The sequence below is a fragment of the Pelodiscus sinensis genome, chromosome 1, assembly GCF_049634645.1.
Source record: "Pelodiscus sinensis isolate JC-2024 chromosome 1, ASM4963464v1, whole genome shotgun sequence".
Lineage (NCBI taxonomy): Eukaryota > Metazoa > Chordata > Testudines > Trionychidae > Pelodiscus > Pelodiscus sinensis.
Genome location: NC_134711.1, coordinates 90,719,607 through 90,738,196, shown reverse-complemented (window position 1 = coordinate 90,738,196; position 18,590 = coordinate 90,719,607). Strand labels below are relative to the sequence as shown.

The 18,590-nt window shown below is 46.8% G+C and overlaps 1 protein-coding gene across 6 annotated transcripts in view; it reads left to right on the top strand.

Annotated features, from left to right (window-relative positions):
* The window catches only part of CACNA1I (calcium voltage-gated channel subunit alpha1 I), a 118,659-nt gene that overhangs the window by 20,907 nt on the left and 79,162 nt on the right, over positions 1–18,590 (top strand). For 2 of the 6 annotated variants that reach the window (XM_075936515.1, XM_025185137.2), the window contains exons 1-2: positions 1,397–1,598; positions 4,866–4,963. Coding sequence is in view for 5 of the 6 variants with exons in the window: in XM_025185137.2 (XP_025040922.2) it covers positions 4,867–4,963 (97 nt within the window). In the remaining variant the exon portion in view is untranslated. Of the gene's footprint in view, positions 1–1,396; positions 1,599–1,669; positions 2,008–2,609; positions 2,722–4,865; positions 4,964–18,590 lie in introns of those variants that run through there. The other 4 variants (XM_025185133.2, XM_075936472.1, XM_025185139.2 and 1 more) reach the window with 3 other exon arrangements.

Below are 18,590 nucleotides of genomic sequence, written 5' to 3'. Positions count from 1 at the left end.
TCCAGCTTCAGATTTTAATCCTTTCTCCCAGTGTATAGGAGCCACTGAACAAGGGCAGAGTTTCAGGAGGGCAAGGGGCCTGCAGCTGTGTGCATCAGGACACTGCTTGCTTTTCATCCCATTCTCGGGACTGTCAGATAGTGAGGTGCATTCCGTGCATACCTCTCACACCTTGCTGGTGAAGGGAGGGAGCAAAGCAGTAAATCACAGAATGTAAGTACTTTCCCATCGCTCCCTGATAGTCCAGAGAATGAGATGAAAAGCAAGCTGTGTCCTGGTATACAGAGCTGCTGCCCCCCTGCCCTCCTGAAATTCTGCCCTTGCCACTGGACCAGGATAATTGTTCAGACCCATTATAGAAATAGAGATGTGAATTCAGATGTCCCAGCTGGCCCTCCTTTCCCCTGAATTTTGGTCTAGTGTCTGAACAGGGTCAGCTTTGAAATCCTGATCCCTGTGAGGGTCAGGCTCATTGCTGGTAGCGTGTGGGTGCTAGGTGAGCCAGGAGCTTGGAAAACTCTTTTTTGTTACTAAGACAACAAGGAGTTCGGTAGCACTTTAAAGACTAACAAATTTATTAGGCTAGTGGAACATAAGCTTTCATGGGCTACAGCTCACTTCCTCAGATGCCGAAGAGAAAAAGAAAGAAAAAAAAAAGATACAGAGATAGGAGTGTGACAACAGTGCTAATTAAATCAGAACATGGCTCATCTCCAACAGTGGTGAGAGGGTGAGAGTATCTGAATGGGAAATTACCTATTGTAATGTGAGAACCGCTCCGTGTGTTTTATTTAGACTTTGGTTCAGGGTGTCAAATTTGCATTTCAGCTCAGCAGTTTCTCTATGCAATCTGTTTTTGAAATTCTTCTGTCTGAGAATAGCAACTTGCAAGTCCAAAACTATGTGCCCAGGGAGGTTACTCAATGACTTTTGGATGTTGCTGTTTATGTCTGATTTGTGGCCATTTATTCTTTTGTTTAGAGGCAGTCTAGTTTGTCTGATGTACATGGCAGAGGGGCATTGTTGACACAGGATGGCATATACCACGCTAGTAGATGTGCACTTGAATGAGCCTTTGATGATATATCTGATGTAGTTAGATCCTGTGATGGTGTTCACTAGGGTAGATGTGTGGACAGAGTTGGCAGCGGAGTTCGTTGCAGGGATAGGTTCCTGGATTTGTGTTTCTGTTGTGGAGTGTGAAGCTGCTGGTATTTGCCTCAATTTGGGGGGGAGGGGCTGTCTGTAAGCGAGGACTGGCTTGCCTCCCAACGTGTAGCAAACATGATCCAGGTTTCCTGTCAGTTAACCTGTTCCTGGCTCCTCATTCTCTGTGACATCCCCCTCAGTCTCCATGGTAACCTGTCCTACTGTCACACTATAAAGATTGACATCAGGTGATGCATTCTTCCAGTGCAGCCCAGCTTCCCTCCAGTGTCACATATGGGGTACCACCAGTAGAGACAGTCTGAGGAGGTGAAGGACAGGGTGGCAGGAGAAGGGTATGAAATCAAACTGCAGGATTAAGAATCTGAGGGATTCTGCAGATACCCCTCCTGAAATTACCTGTGTTTCTGAAATATTCCATTTCAAAAGGGGTATGTATGCAAAATTTGAATTATTAGCATTGGCCACACAGACAGAGGGTTTTTTCCTGGGCAGGGGGTTTGCCTCAGCCCAGTATTCCCTTGCACTAGGTGTGTGTGTGTTGCATCACTTTGTAGGGGGGAAACATCAATACAAGGTGATGCCAAGGCTAGAGACATCAGGAATTGAGAGGTCCTTGTCAAGGAGCAGGCCTGTGGCAGGCGAACTGCTGAAGCAGACAAGATTCTGGAACTGTGCATGCTATGTTGAGGTTCAGGATAGCTGATTCAACTGGACATAGTGGGAATAACCAAATAGCTGGAACCCCTGGTCATCCAGTGCTGGTGTGTCCCACTTGTTACCACAGACAAGTTATCACCAATACTCCTTGGGAGAAACTATAAGTGGTAGTTCTATCAGGTAAGCTAAAACCCCTGGCCAAACGGATAGGAACTGGGCTCATCTTGGTTAGAAATTGCTCTCTGCAAACTTTGGAGGGTGAAACTTACAAAAACATACAAAAGTATGAACTCCTCCATTTCCCGAGGACTAGTTGTTCTTCTCAGTGACACCGGGCAAGGAGACTGACTGTTCCAGCAACTTTCAGTCAAACAAAACTACAGTGTAACAAATCCAGAGCTGCTGAGGACTTCACATGCTGATACTGTGGCTACTGGGAACTTAACTACCGCAGGGATAGACCTCTGCCCCTCCTGCAAAATTTAGCTAGAGGAGGATCTTAGTTCTAGCGTTGTAGATGACAAGTTCTGATTTATCCAGTCTAGAGAAGTAGAATACGTGTACCAGCCACAAGGTCTTTACAAGACTGTGCCTTTCTGCTATGCATATGTGCTGTGAGAGCAATTGGATCTTTTATGTGGGAATTTGCAGATCAACAAAGGCCCCCTTTCCAAATTACAAACATTTATATTAAGATCATTTGCTTGTTTGCTATCCACTTGAGAGAATTTTTTTCAGTTTGTTCTGCCATTTACCAGAGAGGAAATCCCTTGTTTTCATAGCTCCCGCTCCTGAGTTCCCACCACACATCTCCACAGGAGATATACCTGACTGTGTCCTCATGTTGGCAGTGTTGCTGTAGCCATGCTGGTCCCAGGAAGTGAAAGAAGCATGGTGAGTGAAATAATATATTTTATTGGACCAACCCTAACCCTAAAGCTTGCCTCTCTCACCAACAGAAGTCGGTCCAATAAAAGATAGTATCTCTACCACCTTGTCTCACTAGCGTACTAAGGGGAAGTGTACATGAGAAAAGAACATCTGCAAGTGTACAACTCTGAGTGTGGCAGCCTCTTTGTGTGCGTGCTTGGATGTCTACTTGCACATATATAAGTGTGTGTGTGTATTACTGTGTATCCTTCCCCACTGCTGTTCACCTCCTCAACCCCTGTCTATCATTCATGTTTTCTGTGGGCTTCCTATGGGCTTTATGAATATTATGATTATCTGCACAAAATCCCTTCTCTCTTTTTCTCTTTCTGTTCACTGTATGTGGAGCTGACAGCTCCAGGGGGATAGATCAACACCACTGTATTTCAGGAAAAGAATTATTCACTCAATTAATCTAAAAGTATGAGAGAGAACAGAGCAGTGAGAAAGAGATAGAGAGAGAGAGAGAGACTGAAAATAATCACAACACCTTGACAGGTTTACCCCATTTTGTCTGAAAATCTATCACTCTGACTAGTCCCTTTGTGAAAGGTTTAGATAGACAACTAGACACATGCTTTTCCTGCCCTTTGAGGAGGGGAGTGAGGCTATAGATTGAAGGGATCATTCTGGGTAGAGGGATCACAGAGGTAAAAAAAACAGAGGCCGAGCAACTTGGTATTTTAATATAGCGTGATTTGGGGCTCGTGAAAGGTGCCAAAGAGACAGCCCAGAGGACCAAAGGGCTCTTATCTGACAAGCACAGCATGTTCAGCTAGCCTTTCTGGTTTTGGAGTTTCTGCAGCAGCAGCAGAAAGGCGAAGATTCACCTACCTCTCTATGTTGCACCTTGAAACAGCACAAGAAAGTCACTTTGTCATGGCCGTGTGATTAAAGTTGAGAAAAGAGCTTCAGGAGTGCTGGGTTCCATTCCTGAGTCTGCCACTGCCTCAGTTTCTCTTTGTGTAAATTGGGGTAAAAATGCTTGTCTACCTTCCAGAGGTGTCATGAGCTGAAATTCATTGATGGGTGTAAAGTGCTTTGAGATCCTCATATAGTAGGTGCCTTAAAAGAGCCACAATTTCTCTCTTTCCTGCTTATTAAAAAAAGAAAAGAAAAAAGAGGACTGTTTTCTTAAAGTTTGTCTGACTGGCAGGGTGGGTGAAAGCCAGCGCATTACTCCTAACTGCTTAGTTCTCAAGGTTATTTGGAGAAGAAAACTTGCTGCATAGGTTGCAAGTTTAAACCCCCCCAGATTCTATATATATATATATATATATATTATAAAATAAGGCCATTCCCCCTTGAATGGTGTCCAACAAGAGTGATGTACAGCTCTGATGTGGTTATTCCTGCTGCCTGTGCTGTATGAGCCTTGATTGGATCCTTGCAATGGGAATCCATGGATGTGTGAGCCATAGTAAGTCCACCTGCAACGGGTGGGCAGCTGCAGTGCTCCAGAGAGTTCCGCGGCCAGTGGAGTTGAGCCCAACTTTCTGTGCGGAGGAGCCGGGGGTTACCTGTGGGACACGTGCTCTTCTCACCACCCCTTTCTCCATTCTTGCACAGCTCTTTCCCTTTGTGACAGTTACGCCAGGTAAGTGCCAGGCTGGGATTATGGCAGCCTGCTGAGTAGCATCCTGATGGCTTTGTCACGGCTGCTCTTGCTCTCATTTCCATTCCACAACATAAGGATTGAAGGCTGACTTTTCTACCTTGGGGTTCTGGGGACCTGAGTTCTGCTCTCATAGGCCTCCCAGGGACTTCAGCGCTACACGGTTGCCAGAAACTCTTGAATAAAAATACACCCTGTGCTTGTAATGCCAATTATCAGTCATTTCTCCAGCCTCTCCAGGTGCAGTGGGCAGCACATTAGCATGTTATCAACATGCAAGGGGCTCCTTGGTACCTCTTGTTCTTCATGCTTTTTCTGCAAGCCGGATGGAAAAGCCCAGATGCATTGAAAGGCTTGTGCACTGCACAGAGGGTGAGGACAGTCCTGCCCTCTCACCTTGGGCATCCCTCACTTCCTCCTTCTGGTGTCATGCCTGTCGCTCAAACAAGGTCTTGGATAGTTTTAAACTCACTCTTTGTCTTTCCTTTTGCAGAATGGTGGAATATTCCCTGGACCTCCAAAATATTAACTTGTCTGCAATCCGTACTGTCCGTGTCCTGAGGCCCCTCAAAGCCATCAACCGGGTGCCTAGTAAGTCGTTCATGCTTAAATTTGACACTTTGCAAATGGGCCTTAACAAAAATGCTAATTATCTTACCCATTACAAAGATAGATTCCCCAATTATCACCTCTAATATCATTATCTCATAGACACCAACCTCTCCCCTTCATCCCCCCTCTGTTCTAAAATCTGATTTGTCTATTTTATATGTGTTCACTTTTTTTGATTGTATCCCTTTGGTATATATGGTCATGCCAGTTTTCTTCCACAATTTGATCTGAGGAAGTGGATCTGGCCCACAAAAGCTCATCACCTAATAAACCATCTTGTTAGTCTTTAAAGTGCTGCATAGTCCTGCCTTTTGTTTCAGCAAGACCAGACTAACACGGCTACATCTCTGTTACTATTCCCTCTCACTGTTACTGCACTTCATCCACGCTTCACCCTGGTCTGTACTGTTGTTAACTCACTCGGCTGGGCCTTTGGGATCTCTTCCCCCATTGATTGTCCTGCCCCAGACATCCAGGTAGCTGGATTGATCCTTTAGCCTGTAAGACATGTATGTAGGGTCTGTATGTGTGTGTGTATCATCAAAATGGCTCCTAGATTTCAGTCCCAGCTGGTGGGCCGCTGGCTGGCTCAAGAACTGGGAAACAGGTTTGGGATACTTTGCCTTCTAGATGCAGGTTACCAATCTAGCCTCCGTTTGGCGGTGAGTACCAAAGAATTCAGAGATGCTGGGAGAATGGGAAACAGAATCACTAGTTCTAGTCAAGTTATACTTTAGATTCTGAGCCTAGCCCTTCATTTTGTTTCCAAGATCCTCCTCCACCCTCCAAATCCCTTCCCCTCTTCTCAAAGGGTGGTGCAGTTGCTGCCCAGTTGGGTTGTGGGGGAGGAGGGGAAGGGTATGAACAGTGAGGCTACACCTAGCATCATTCTGTCTATCATGCCTAACTGATGAGCAAAGTCCTGAGAGTTGGTAATAGAGCAAGAAATGTTTCTGTCTCATGTAAGAAGGTGGAGGTGGGGGAAGACCTGTAGAGTCCTACTGAGGTGTTTGGGGGATGGACGAGCAGTGCAATCAGATAGGAGCAGGAGTGAGGGGTTTAGCTCTAGTGCCTCCTGCGTGATTCTTCACTTTCCTCTAATTTAAAAATATACCAGTCCAGCTCTGCGTGAGGGTGAACAACAATAGCCTTATTTTATCTATTTCTTGCTGCGCACTTTCTCTTTTCCTTCTTTTCTTGGTTCCCACCTCTGCAGCTCTGTGTATATGCAGCATGTATGAGTCAGGGCTGTGAGCTCTACTGGGGATTGAGCTGTCAGGGTCTGATGGGCCGCATCTGAACCTGGAGGCACAAACAGCTTTTCTACAGCTCTCTGGTCCAGCTAAATGGCTTCCCTGTTGGTTTGGCTTAGATCCAAGAAATGGACCCACCTTGGTGTTAATTTCACTGTGAAGGAAAGGGAGTGAGGAGGGGTACTATGCACCAGATCCAGATGCACATCTGCTATCTTCATATGACACTTCGCACTTTCCTTCTTTTCCATGTATCAGTAGCCACTGAAACCAATGGGTGCTGACCTCTGCCATGTGAACGGGTATAATCTTTTATGACCCTGCCCCATCTTTTGTGGCAGGGGCCGGGAAACAGAAACTAACCTCTTAACTGTGTGCCATATCTTTATTACTCTCCACTTCTCTTTCTTTCCCTTTCCCCTCTTCCACTGCATCTCCTCTTTCTCTAGTCAGTTTTGATACCTATAGAGCACAGTATCACAGGTATCATTGTGGTTATAACAGAGGAGTTGATTTGATTCAGTGGGCCAATTTCATGCTATTCAAGTCAGTGGCATTACACCAGCAACGAATTTGTCCTACTGGGACTATGAGGACACAAACCTACTCGGTGAAAACCAGTTGTCAGGCAAGATATTGTGACACTTTCAGCATCTCTTCCATTTCTCTCCAGGTTTTATACTGATTTCTTCTTTCTTACCATGTAACAAAACATCTCTTCCACTTAAAGGTCCTTTGCTCCCACTTTTATCAGGCTGTTGGCAGTGACCAAGACCTCCTTAGGGCTCTCTCTCAGTGCTGAGGCCAGTCCCATTCCACCCCTCAACATTCCCTTCTCCAAAGCTGAGGGGAAGTTTATTATAGGTGGGAATAGGCCAGAGACTGAATGAAAGAAACCCAGCTGACAGGCTGTCTCCTGAGGATATATGTGCCACCGACATTTTAATTAGCTGGGTCCAGCAGTAAAAACAAAGCTAGACAGATCAAAAGGAAGCCCTGCCTTTTTATCTCTTTCATACCTGTATAAATTAGGAATAACTCAGCTAGAATCAATGCAGTTACACTTGGGGAAAAGCAGTGTGAGATCAGAATCAGGCCCACAATGACTTGATTTTTGAAGTGAGAAAGGGCCATTGTGATAATCTAGTCTGACCTGCATAACACAGGCCCCTGATTTTCACCCAGCTACCCTTTTATAGAGCCCAATAACTTGCCATTCAGCCATCTCTAGGCTTTTCTTCCCTACATCAGTCCTTCTTCTGAACTCTACTTCCCGCCACTATGGCAGTATAGAACTAATACTATTTTAGTTTCTATTCTACTATCATATATTTCTATCTCTGTCTGTCTACATAGATATATGGCTATATGTGCAGTAGTTCTGGATGAAGAGACACTTTCATTATTAAATGAAAAAATAAATTTCCTTGGATAGGAAGACTGTCCTGTGGAGTGAAAACTGGCTCAAAGCCTGTAAACAAAGGCTAATGATAAATGGGAATGTGCTGAGGTAGACGCAAGTGTCTAGTGAGGTACAGCCAATATCACCGAAAGGCCCTTTTGTCAGAAATCTTATTGAATGCCTTTTAAAAATTCTTCATTAATGATGTGGAAGAAAGAGCAAAGCACATTGAGGAGATCTGCAGATGATAAGAAAATGGGAGGAGTTGCAGACACTAGGCAGGACAGAGAAAAAAGTACAAAGGGACGGCGAGAGAGTGGAAACATGGGCAGTAAGTAACAAAAGGAGAAAATTGGTGCGGTTTGGGGGATGGAATGATCTGAAATATGAGAGTGCAGTGTGAGGGAGGAGGACTCTGGGAGATAGCAATGGTGAGCAGGGCCGGCCTTAGGGAAAATGGTGCCCTGGGCAAACTTGTGTTTTGGTGCCCCTCACCTGTGAGCATAGCACCACCCATTTCCCTGGCACCCCCGGGCTTCCCAACCCCTGCACCTCCGTCCTGTGCTCCTGTTACCACTAACCCCTGCATTGTGCCCACTTTGCCCCTAACTTCTACACAGTGCCCCCTTCATCCCTGCACTTTTCTCCCACCCCTGCCCCCAGCCCCAGCCTTGCGCTTCCAGTATGCCCCACCACATTGCCCCCCTGCCCAGTACCCTCCACCCCCTTTGCCCAGCAACAGCCATGCCCACTTGCCTCTCCCCCTCTGGCTACGGTGTCCTGTGCATGGGCCCCGTTTATCCAGCCCCAAGGCCAGCCCTGATGCTGGGCCATATTTTCAAAAGAACTTAGGGTCCACATTCAGGCAACTAAATAAGGGGCAGACTTTCAAAAGAGCTCAGCACCCAGTGTGCACCTAGTAAGGTAAGAATATCTGGCTGTGTGGTTTGGAAATTGTCTTCTCAGTCCAGGGTCCTGCACTTGTCTGAAAATGTCTGAGCTTGAGAGTGAGAGCAGGCAGCCAAAATGAGACGAGTTTGCAATGTGCAGTGGCAGTGTACAAGGCTGTTATAAATTTGGGCTTCATATGCAAAGGTTGCCACAGTGTAGGAAGGTCAAATGGGTATAAACCGGCCTGGAGTAAATCTAGCCTGGATGCTTAGAAACCTTCTTTTAGTTTCCAAGGAGTGAGATTCTGGATCTGCCTTCAAATAAGAGTGCAGGTTGAACCTCTCTGGTCTGGAACTCTTTGGTCTGGCAACATGCATGGTCTGGTGGCCAGTGGGCTGGGCCAGAGAGCCCTGCCTGCCAGAGTGGGGCTGGCAGCTGGAGTGGTACTGTGGCACCCTGGCAGCTGGGGGCCGCAGAGCCCAGCAGGTGAGCTGGGGCAGCGTGTTGGCTGGAGTGGCAGGCTAGGAGGTGAGCTAACAATGTGTAAGGAGGAAAGAGGCCTGACCTCTCCTGTTCCAGCAAACTCCCTTGTTTCGGACTGCACAAGTCCTAAGGGTGCCAGATCAGGGAGGTTCAACCTCCACTGGGGCAAGCAACCTGACCGTTCTTAAAATGGAGCTTGATATGTTTATGAATGGAATGATATGCTGGGGTTGCCAGCATGGAAGTGGACTCGATGACCCAGGAGGTCCTTTTCAGTCCTTTCTTCCTAATATTCCCTGTCTACATGGCCTTAATCTAGGGCATTGTTTTCTGATCATGGTACCATACGACCAGCATATATTAGAAGGAATGCATAAAAGAGCATCCATAATGATCAGGAAGCTGGGAGGATTTGATTGATGAGGGAGGATTTTTGAAAAGCAAAATAGGTCTAGCTTGGCTAAGTAGGGATGTCCGAAGGGAATGGACATGATAACAACCCACAAATAATTGCTGTGTGTATACATGAGAGATTCAAGCCCAACTGCTTGGTTATAACTTAGAGTAATGGGATAAAATTAATGAAGAAGAAATTTTAGAATGAATAACAGGAAGAAAGAGCTTCCCAGGAGTAGCCTTTTAAGGGAAGTGAGGGAAACCCTATGTTTTGTATATGACGTGATATACAATAATAAATGGTATAGATGAAGTATGGTGGGAGATTCTGCTACCATAAGAACAAGAGGGCATTCTATGTAAAGAAAAGGAAATACCTTTTCACACAGTGCATAACTAAACCATGGAATTCAATGCCACAAGAAGTGATTGAGGCCTAAACTTACCAAGATTCAAAAGGAGATTAGACATTTGTATGGATGTTAAAAATATTCAGAGTTATCATAGTTAATGCTCACAAGTTTTAGAAGAAACATTAAACTCCATGCTTCAGAGTCTGAGCCAGTCTCTAAACTACTGGGGATTAAAAATTTCTTGTACCTTCCTCTGAAGCATCTGGTGTTTGCCGCTTTCAGAGAGAATACTGGACTAGATGGACCCAAGGTCAGATCCAGTCAGGCAGCTCCTGTGTCATTTTTAAATTAGAAAGGACAAAATACTAGAAGTCCAGTTTTTATGAGACTGTGTGTCTCACCCATGCATTAGTGTTCATGCATCTCTCTCACATCCCTGCCTTTAGTCATATGAGTGCTGCCTTTCAAGGTTTTGTCTGAAGGTGCATGAAACAGAAATGATAGGCTGTTTTGGTCCTATAACCATTCAGTTTAATTCAGTAACACTGTATTGGCATGACAAGCTAACAATGTGTAAGGAGGAAAGAGACTTTTCAGGTCTCTGTCAAAAGGTAGTTACAATCTGCTCATGGCAGGTCTTCACTCCAGGTTTGGGGTATTCTTCCACTTCCTTTATTATTATTCTCCATTTCTGATTCAGTGGTGGATTCCTATATAAAATGTCGTCTCTGCTGTCTCTTTTCTTACCATCCTCTCCGGGTGATGCAGTTTTTCCTCGCCGCTTTTTAATGGAAAGTCTTTAATCATTTCTGATAATTTGGGGAATATGATCTTACTCCATCATATTTTTGACATTGGAGCACAAAATGTCTCTTCAATTCACTCTCCTGTCACATTGCTTGCACAGTCCTTTTTCACTGTACTGTTTCTACTGATCTGTACCTCAAATTTATGGTCACCGAATCTTAATTTGAAAGAGTCATCACAGACTGCACAGAGGTGAGGAAATCTGCTAATGTGAAGGTTCTGTGAAGGGATGTGTAGTAGACTGTTGCATAGCAACTTTGCTGAATAGGAAGCATATATGTCTATTAATATATATAGCGTATGAGTGTAGGAATATATGTGGGGGTTGCATATTATTATTTAGAGTTGTGTGGGAACAGGGATTTCCATTTCATGGGGAAGTCTGTGATTTCAAGGTTTGTTCAATCTGAATTGGAACAAAAACAAAATTACCTTTTCCCTTGAAACAAAGTATCTTCCCTCCCACCACAAAAGAAAATCATTTGGGGTCAATCAGGTGATTTCATTTGGATTGTGACATTTGTAAATTGTTAGTAACATTAAAATAAAAGAAAAATTGAAATGAAAAATCAAAACATCTGACTATATTGAAACAGAAAGTTTTGACCTTATTGAAACTTATAAAAAAATCCAAAATGAAATTTCATTGACATTGATACATTCCCGTGGGAAGTTTTTGTTTTTGATGAAATGGCATTTTCTGATGGAAAAATCTTCCACTAGAAAATTTTCCACCAGCTTTGTTTTTGTTGTTGTTCGTTTATATTGCACTGGCTCCCAGAAGCCAACCTGGTCAGGTTCCCATACTTTTCAATTGCCATTCTCCAAAAGCTTTCCAAAAGTTTATTAGTATTATCATCCTCTTGTTACAGAGCAGGCGACTGAGGCACAATGAGTCACTAGCAGAGTCAGGAATAGAATGGATGTGTCCTGATTCGCAGTGCTATGTTCAACCCACTAGACCAAAACAATAATATAAAAATAATTTAAAGCAGCTGAACCCTGGGATGGCAAGAAAAAGCACTTCAGTATTTACTTGTCTGCCTTAAATCTGTATCTCAAACCTAGATGTTTGGTGACGTGTCAGTGCCTAAGACAGAAAGATTTACATGGATGTAAGCCCCACTTGCAGTACCATGGAGAAATGATGGCTTTTGACTTCTCTCCAGTGTGTTTTTGAGGAACTAATTTCAATGGAGAGTGTATGTGAAATTAGTTTCTGACAAGGAGATGTATTAGACTATGGAACAGTCTGTCTTAAAACCAGACTAGACAAAAGTCTGTTTCCCTGTGGGAAACAGTCCTGACCTGGGTGAGGGATTTAAAAGGATTTTTCCATCTCTAAAGGGTACGTCTACACTGAAAAACTATTTCAAAATAACTAGCGCTATTCCAAAATAACTTAACTCCTGCCATGTAGATGCAGACTATTTCAAAATAGTGTCAAAATACTGTCAAGCTGGAGGACTTCTTACTCCAACTCCTGTAACCCTCATTGTACGAGGAGTAAGGGAAGACACAGGAAGAGTACTCTATTTCGAAATAAGTTTTGTATAGACGCTCCCTATTTCGAAAAAAGATACGCAAATCACGTAGCTAAATTTGTGTAGCTTATTTTGAATTAATCCCTGCAGTGTAGACGCACCCGAACTCTTACAATTCCATTATAAACCCCTTGTTTCTGATACTTTTAAGTTTCCGGAAAAAATACTCTATATTTTGTCCAAAGTTGACTTAGTTTTGGAAAATGTAAAATTCAGTTTGATCATTTTAGAACTGTATTTTTGCTCATAGGTAACTCAAAGCCAAACAGTCCGTCCCCCGCAAATTCAAAGTTGCAATGTACTAAGTTTTCCATTGTTGATAATAAAAGTTTATGGAGTGCCATATGTGTATCTCTCTCTCTCTCTCTCTCTCTCTCTCTCTCTCTCTCTCTCTCTCTCTCTCTCTCTCTCTCTCTCACGCACGCACACACACACACACACACACACACACACACACGTAATAATGCCTGGCAATAATACACCATTTTTATCACTAGATCTTAAAGCAAAACAAACAAAAACAAGGCATTGATCTGAGGAGCTTACAATCTAAGGCTATGTCTACACCATGGATGTTACTATGACACTGCTACTGCTGCAGCCGTACCAGTGTAAGGTCTCCCACCTACCCACGCTAATTTAACCGCCTCAATGAGCAGTGGCGGCAGTGTCAACAGGAGAATGTCTCCCCCTGACATTGTGCTGTCCACACCGGTGCTTCTCTTGGGGTATGTCTACACTACAAAGTTAGTTCGAACTAACTTTAATAGGCGCTACACTAGCGCTCCGCTAGTTTGAATTTAATTCGAACTAGCGGAGCGCTTAGTTCGAACTAGGAAAAGCTCATTTTACGAGGATTAAGCCTAGTTCGAACTAGCTAGTTCGAATTAAGGGGTGTGTAGCCCCTTAATTCGAACTAGTGGGAGGCTAGCCCTCCCCAGGTTTCCCTGGTGGCCACTCTGGCCAACACCAGGGAAACTCGTCTGCCCCCCTTCCGGCCCCGGACTCCTTAAAGGGGCACGGGCTGGCTACGGTGCTCATGCCAGGTGCAAGCCTGCCAGCACCCAGCCAGCAGACCCTGCACCTGGCACGGATCGAGCCACCTACCCGATGCCCCCCAGCCCTCCCCCTCTTCCCGGGACCAGGCTGGTGGCTCCCGGGAGCTTGCCCGGGACCGCAAGAGGCGGGCACCCGCCTGGGCTAGTGCGGACATCGTGGACCTCGTCCACGACCTCCGCACTAGGCACAGGAAAGTGGCCGTCTAGGGCAGGAGAGCTGCCAGCCTGGCCACCCAGGAGCAGGTGTGCATGAAAATCAAGGAGGTCCACTTAGACCCCCGACCCTGAGCCCTGAGCTTACAATGGCCGTCCTGGGTCAGACCAAAGGTCCATCTAGCCCAGTAGCCTGTCTGCCGATAGCGGCCAACCCTAGGGACCCTAGAGGGGATGGACCGAAGACAGTGACCAAGCCATTTGTCTCGTGCCATCCCTCTCCAGCCTTCCACAAACCTTGGGCAGGGACACCACTCCTACCCCCTGGCTAATACCACTCCATGGACCCAACCTCCATGACTTGATCTCACTTCCCTTTAAACTCTGTTCTAGTTCTAGCCTTCACAGCCTCCTGCAGCAAGGAGTTCCACAGGTTGACTCTTTGCTTTGTGAAGAACAACTTTCTGTTACTAGTTTGAAGCCTGCTACCCATTCCTTTCCTTTGGTGTCCTCTAGTCCTTCTTTATGGGAACTAATGAAGAACTTTTCTGTATGCACCCTCTCCATCCAACTCCTGCATTTAGAGACCTCTATCCTGTCCCTCCTCCGTCTCCTCTTTTCTAAGCTGAAAAGTCCCAGTCTCTTTAGCCTCTCTTCATATGGGACCTGTTCCCAACCCCTGATCATTTTAGTTGCCCTCCCCTCTCCCAGCCTCTCTCTTCCCCTCTCCCACCTCCTTTTCCCAGACTCCCCCAGTTTTGTTCAATAAAGAGAGATTCCATTTTTGAACACAATTGTCCTTTATTTTGTACATCAAGAAGAGGGGCTAGGGAAGGGTAAGTGGAAGGAGGTGAGGGAGGAATGGGGTACGCGCCCCCGATGGAGAGGACTGGGCTGGCTCTGCGGGCTTCTGGGGGTGGAAGCTCTCCTGCAGCCCCCCAATTGCCCCCTCTTCCCAGATGGCAGCCTGCGGCAAGTGCAGCCGGGCTGATGGCCGAGTGCTGTGATGTGCCCAGTGTGGGCACTCCGGGCACTCCAAGCCAGGACTGGTTTGCAAGCAGGGCACCCCTGAGAACTGTCTGTCCGGGGTGGGGGTCGGGTCCCTTTAAGCGCAGCCCTCAGCTAGCCTGAGACAGCATCTCCACGCTCTAAGTCCTCCTCTGATTCCGGCCATCCTTAAGCCCGGTTCAGGGTCCACTTAATGTGGACATGCTAGTTCGTATTAGCAAAACCCTAATTCGAACTAGTTTTTAGTTCTAGACGCGTTAGTTCGAATTGGCTTAGTTCGAATTAACTAATTCGATCTAAGTTAGTTCGAATTAGCGCTGTAGTGTAGACGTACCCTGATAGAATTACATCTGATTGATGCCCATGAGAATGAATTGGCCCCTTTAAATCTTAACCATAGAGTTGCATTAACACAGTTTTAAGACATAATTTGTATTGTTTATTACCATAGTTATGTATGGCACCTTACAGGCAAGTGGAAAACACAGCTCCCTGCCCTGAGGCATTTATAATCTAAATAAACTCAGCCTGCAAACACTTAGTGTAAACTGCAATATGAGCCCTGCACCCGTAGCACAGCTGCAGCTGGCGTAGGTCAGTGACTCAGGCTCACGGGACCCTGGCTACAGGGGTAGGAAATTGCGACGCACACATTCAGATTCAGGCTGGAGTCCAGGGTCTGAAAGCCTATGCAGGGGGAGAGTCTCAGAGCCCAGGCTCCAGCCAAAAATGACTACACTAAGACCCACAAGCCTGAGTCAGCTGACCAGGGCTTTGAGACCGTGCGCCAGCTTTTCTTTTATCATAGCGTAGGTGTGCCCTGGCATACCTAACACCTGATTCAAAGTTCATTAGAGTCAGTGCAAAGACTCCAGTTTACCTCAGTAGGCTTTGAAATGGACCCTTGCAGAACTTTTGTGTACATGAGTAGTCCCACCAAATTCAAGTCACTCATATGGTAGTGTTCGCGGGATGAGGGCCTTAGTTAGAGTGTGTCAGCCCATGGAAATAGGAGTGCTTTTCCCAACTTGGGGAGACATTAGCTCTAGCTCTCCTCAAGCTAGTGCCCTGACAACAGAGTGTAGCTGTTGCATTGTGAGCAGCAGGAGACTGGCTGGCTGTCCAGAGTATGTGCCAAGGGTCTTAAATCAGGGGTGGGGGAATCTTTTTCATATCAGGAGCCACTGACCCCCCCCCCCAAAAAGTCAGCCGTGTGCTACACACAGCCCACTGGGGGAAGTACAGAGGCTTGGGGCTTCTCCTAGGTGGGGGTAAAAAATGAGGGGTTTAGGATGTGTAGGGGGGCTCCAGGCTGGGGCAGAGTGTTGGAGTGAAGGAGGAGGTGAGGGCTCTGACTTGAAGTGGCTCTGGGGTGAAGTTGGAGATCAGGTGTCTGGGGTGTGGGTAGGGGATCCAGGCTGGGGTCAAGGGGTTTAGAGTGCAGTAGCAGACTCAGGGCAGGGGGTTGGGATGGGGGTGTGGGAGGAGGCTCAGGGCTGGAGCAGGGGTTTGGGTTGTGGGATCTGGGAGGAAATTAGAGTTCAGGAGGAGGTTCTGACCAGTGTCAGGAGGTTCAGGTGGGTTGTGGGTTCTGAGTGGGAGTTAGGGCTCTGGGGTGGAGCAGGGGAAGAGGAAATTGGGGTACAGGAGGAGCTCTGGGCTGGGGGTGCAGAGTGTGGGCTCTGGCAGGGAAGTTGTGGAACACGGCTCAGGGCTGATACCTGGTGCTGGCTTCCTGTCTGCCCTGGGCCCAGGCTGATCATGGAAGCAGCCAGCACATCTCTGTGGCCTCTGGGTTGGGGGAGGTGATTCCTGGCCTATGGGAGCGTTGGGGGCAGCACTTCAGGTGAGGTCAACATGCAGAGAGTCCCTAATCGTTATGAGCCAGTGCTCACAGCTTCAGCCCAGTGATGGGGAGCCAAGAGTCAGGGCTTCCGATCTGCAGCACAGAGACTTGCCACAGACTGGGTGAAATTAAGAAGGGGTCCATGGACACATACTCGTGGTAGCTAGCCCATCCTGGCAGGTCTGTAGTGACATGGCCTATTAATGCTCTCCCTAGAATCATGGCCTATTAATGCTCTCCCTAGAATCAGGGAAATTTTCCCACCATGCTCCTGACCTTCCTGCCCCATTGTGGGTATGTCTGAGGACTGGGCTGTGTGTGGCTGCCTCCTCATGCTCCAGCTGGACTTGTATGGCCTCCTTCTTCCCATCCACCCCCTCAGAAATGGATGGGGCATGGTAAGTTGCATGGCTGCAATTGCTGGGTAGAGAAGCACTTAGGGGCATTGTAAGCTACTGAGTGAGTCTCATGAGTGGCCTTCCTTCATCTCAGTGGGCTGCAAGATTGTCGTAACCAAGACGGTCTCCCAGGCTAGGGTAGTTTTGCTAACTGTGCTTGTGCACCTAGAATTGGTGGGATGTGCCGACTGAACCTAAGCAGCACTTGGATTGGATGCAGAGAGAGCGTGGCTCTCACAGTCAGTGTTGTGTGTATTCAGCATACACCTCACTTCACGTGCCCTTGCTTTATGTGCATGTCAGTAATACCGCTAGGGAAAAAAACCCAACGTGGATGAAAACCAGCGGAATCTGGCAACATTGAATGCAGGCAACAGCAAACCAAGTGTCTGGTGGGCCACACAAAGAACCCCAATGTGTGGCAGGCTGCCCACCACTGACGTAGGAGGCAGTCGAGTCTGATATGGGAGAGAGAGAAAAAAATAAAAATCAAGCTTAGCTGCTTCCCCTGGGGGATATCATGCCACTTCCCATGGCTGGTCCTATTCCTTTCCCTGATTTAAATCCAACGTCCCCTGACTCCCTATGGACAGGAGTCCTCCCAGTTGCCTTTAGGGCCCAACTCTGCCTCCACATAATCCCCAAACCCTGCTCTTCCAATTTGGAGGGGTCTGATTTGCCCCTCCACCACACAGCGCTGGGGCTAGTGCCAGCTCCTGAAGGCCTTTGAAGAAGGAACTGGTGGGCACTCTCCAATGTGCCCAGTGCAAGGGCAGGGGAGGTGAATAGCACTGCAACCGATCAGGAGAGTGCATGGGAGTGGTGCAGGAAAGGAGACAGGCTACACGGCTTTTGAACAGGAAGTTGGTAGTTTGTGAAAAACTGTGAAGATTCGGGCGGGGGGGGGGATAATCAAATGGGGGTGCAGGTCGATAAATATTTATGAAGAAAGTGGGGAGAGAGCAGGACATAAATGGAGAGGAAACTGGTTGTCAGAGGAGGGTACCACACCGATACTTCTTTTCTTGCCATTTGAATAGTTTTTATAGTGCTTTATCAGAGGGGAATCTGGACACCTGGCCTCAGGAGACTATTGTGAGGGAGGGGAAAGAAGAAGCATTAGCTTGGGCATTAGTTTGGGCTCTGAGAAGACACTGGAGCATTGTACAGAATGAGTTTTGAAAAGTCTTGGGAAGCTGATGCGTTGGTGTATTTCTAGCCAGCTGCTTCCCGGCCTCTTTGTTGAATTTTTTCCTGTAAGTCTCTCTCCCCATTTACTTTTCTCTCCCTGTGTGTTTTCCTTGTTCTCTGTATCTCTCTATATCACTCTCTCCTTTTCTTCTCTCACCAGGTCTGTGCCTCTCTTTCTCCTCGTCTGACTCTCCCTCCCTCTCATCCGTTGTCTTTTCCCCCCATCTCCATTTGTCCTTTTCCATTGGCAGAGCAGAAGCCACACTGGCTCACAGCGAGGAGTGAATATGAAAGGGACAATGACCTTTTCGGAGGCAGCCTTTGAAAAGCAGCAGTTCCCTGAGAAGAGAAAGGAAGAGGGGCTGGGCAGTCCAGACAAAAAGGGGGAAGGGAGGGCATTAATGAAGCAACACTCAGCAACCAAACAAGCTTCCAGGGTATCAAATATGAAAAGGTTTGCTCTTCAAGGGGGAAAAAAAGCAAGAAGCATGAAATATTCATGAGTGCCAGGTGTGGGCTATGAAAGGCATCTCACCCTCCCCACTCACTCTCTCAGGGAGACTGAGGGGAGGACGACAAGCCTGTGTCTGCTGCAGGCAACCAGCGGAGGATACTAGCTGGCTGATTTCTCCCAGAACACAGTACTCATGAAATGTTAGAGAATAGTCCTTTGCCACCACCCATGCCCACACCCCTGTGCACACACGAAAGGTGGAGAATGGAAGAGCCTGCCCAGTGGGTGCTAGCCACTGGGAGCTTCTCTCCATGGAGTGTCCCAGAACTTGGCCTGTGAGCAGAATGGAAACATCTCGGTGACTCAGAT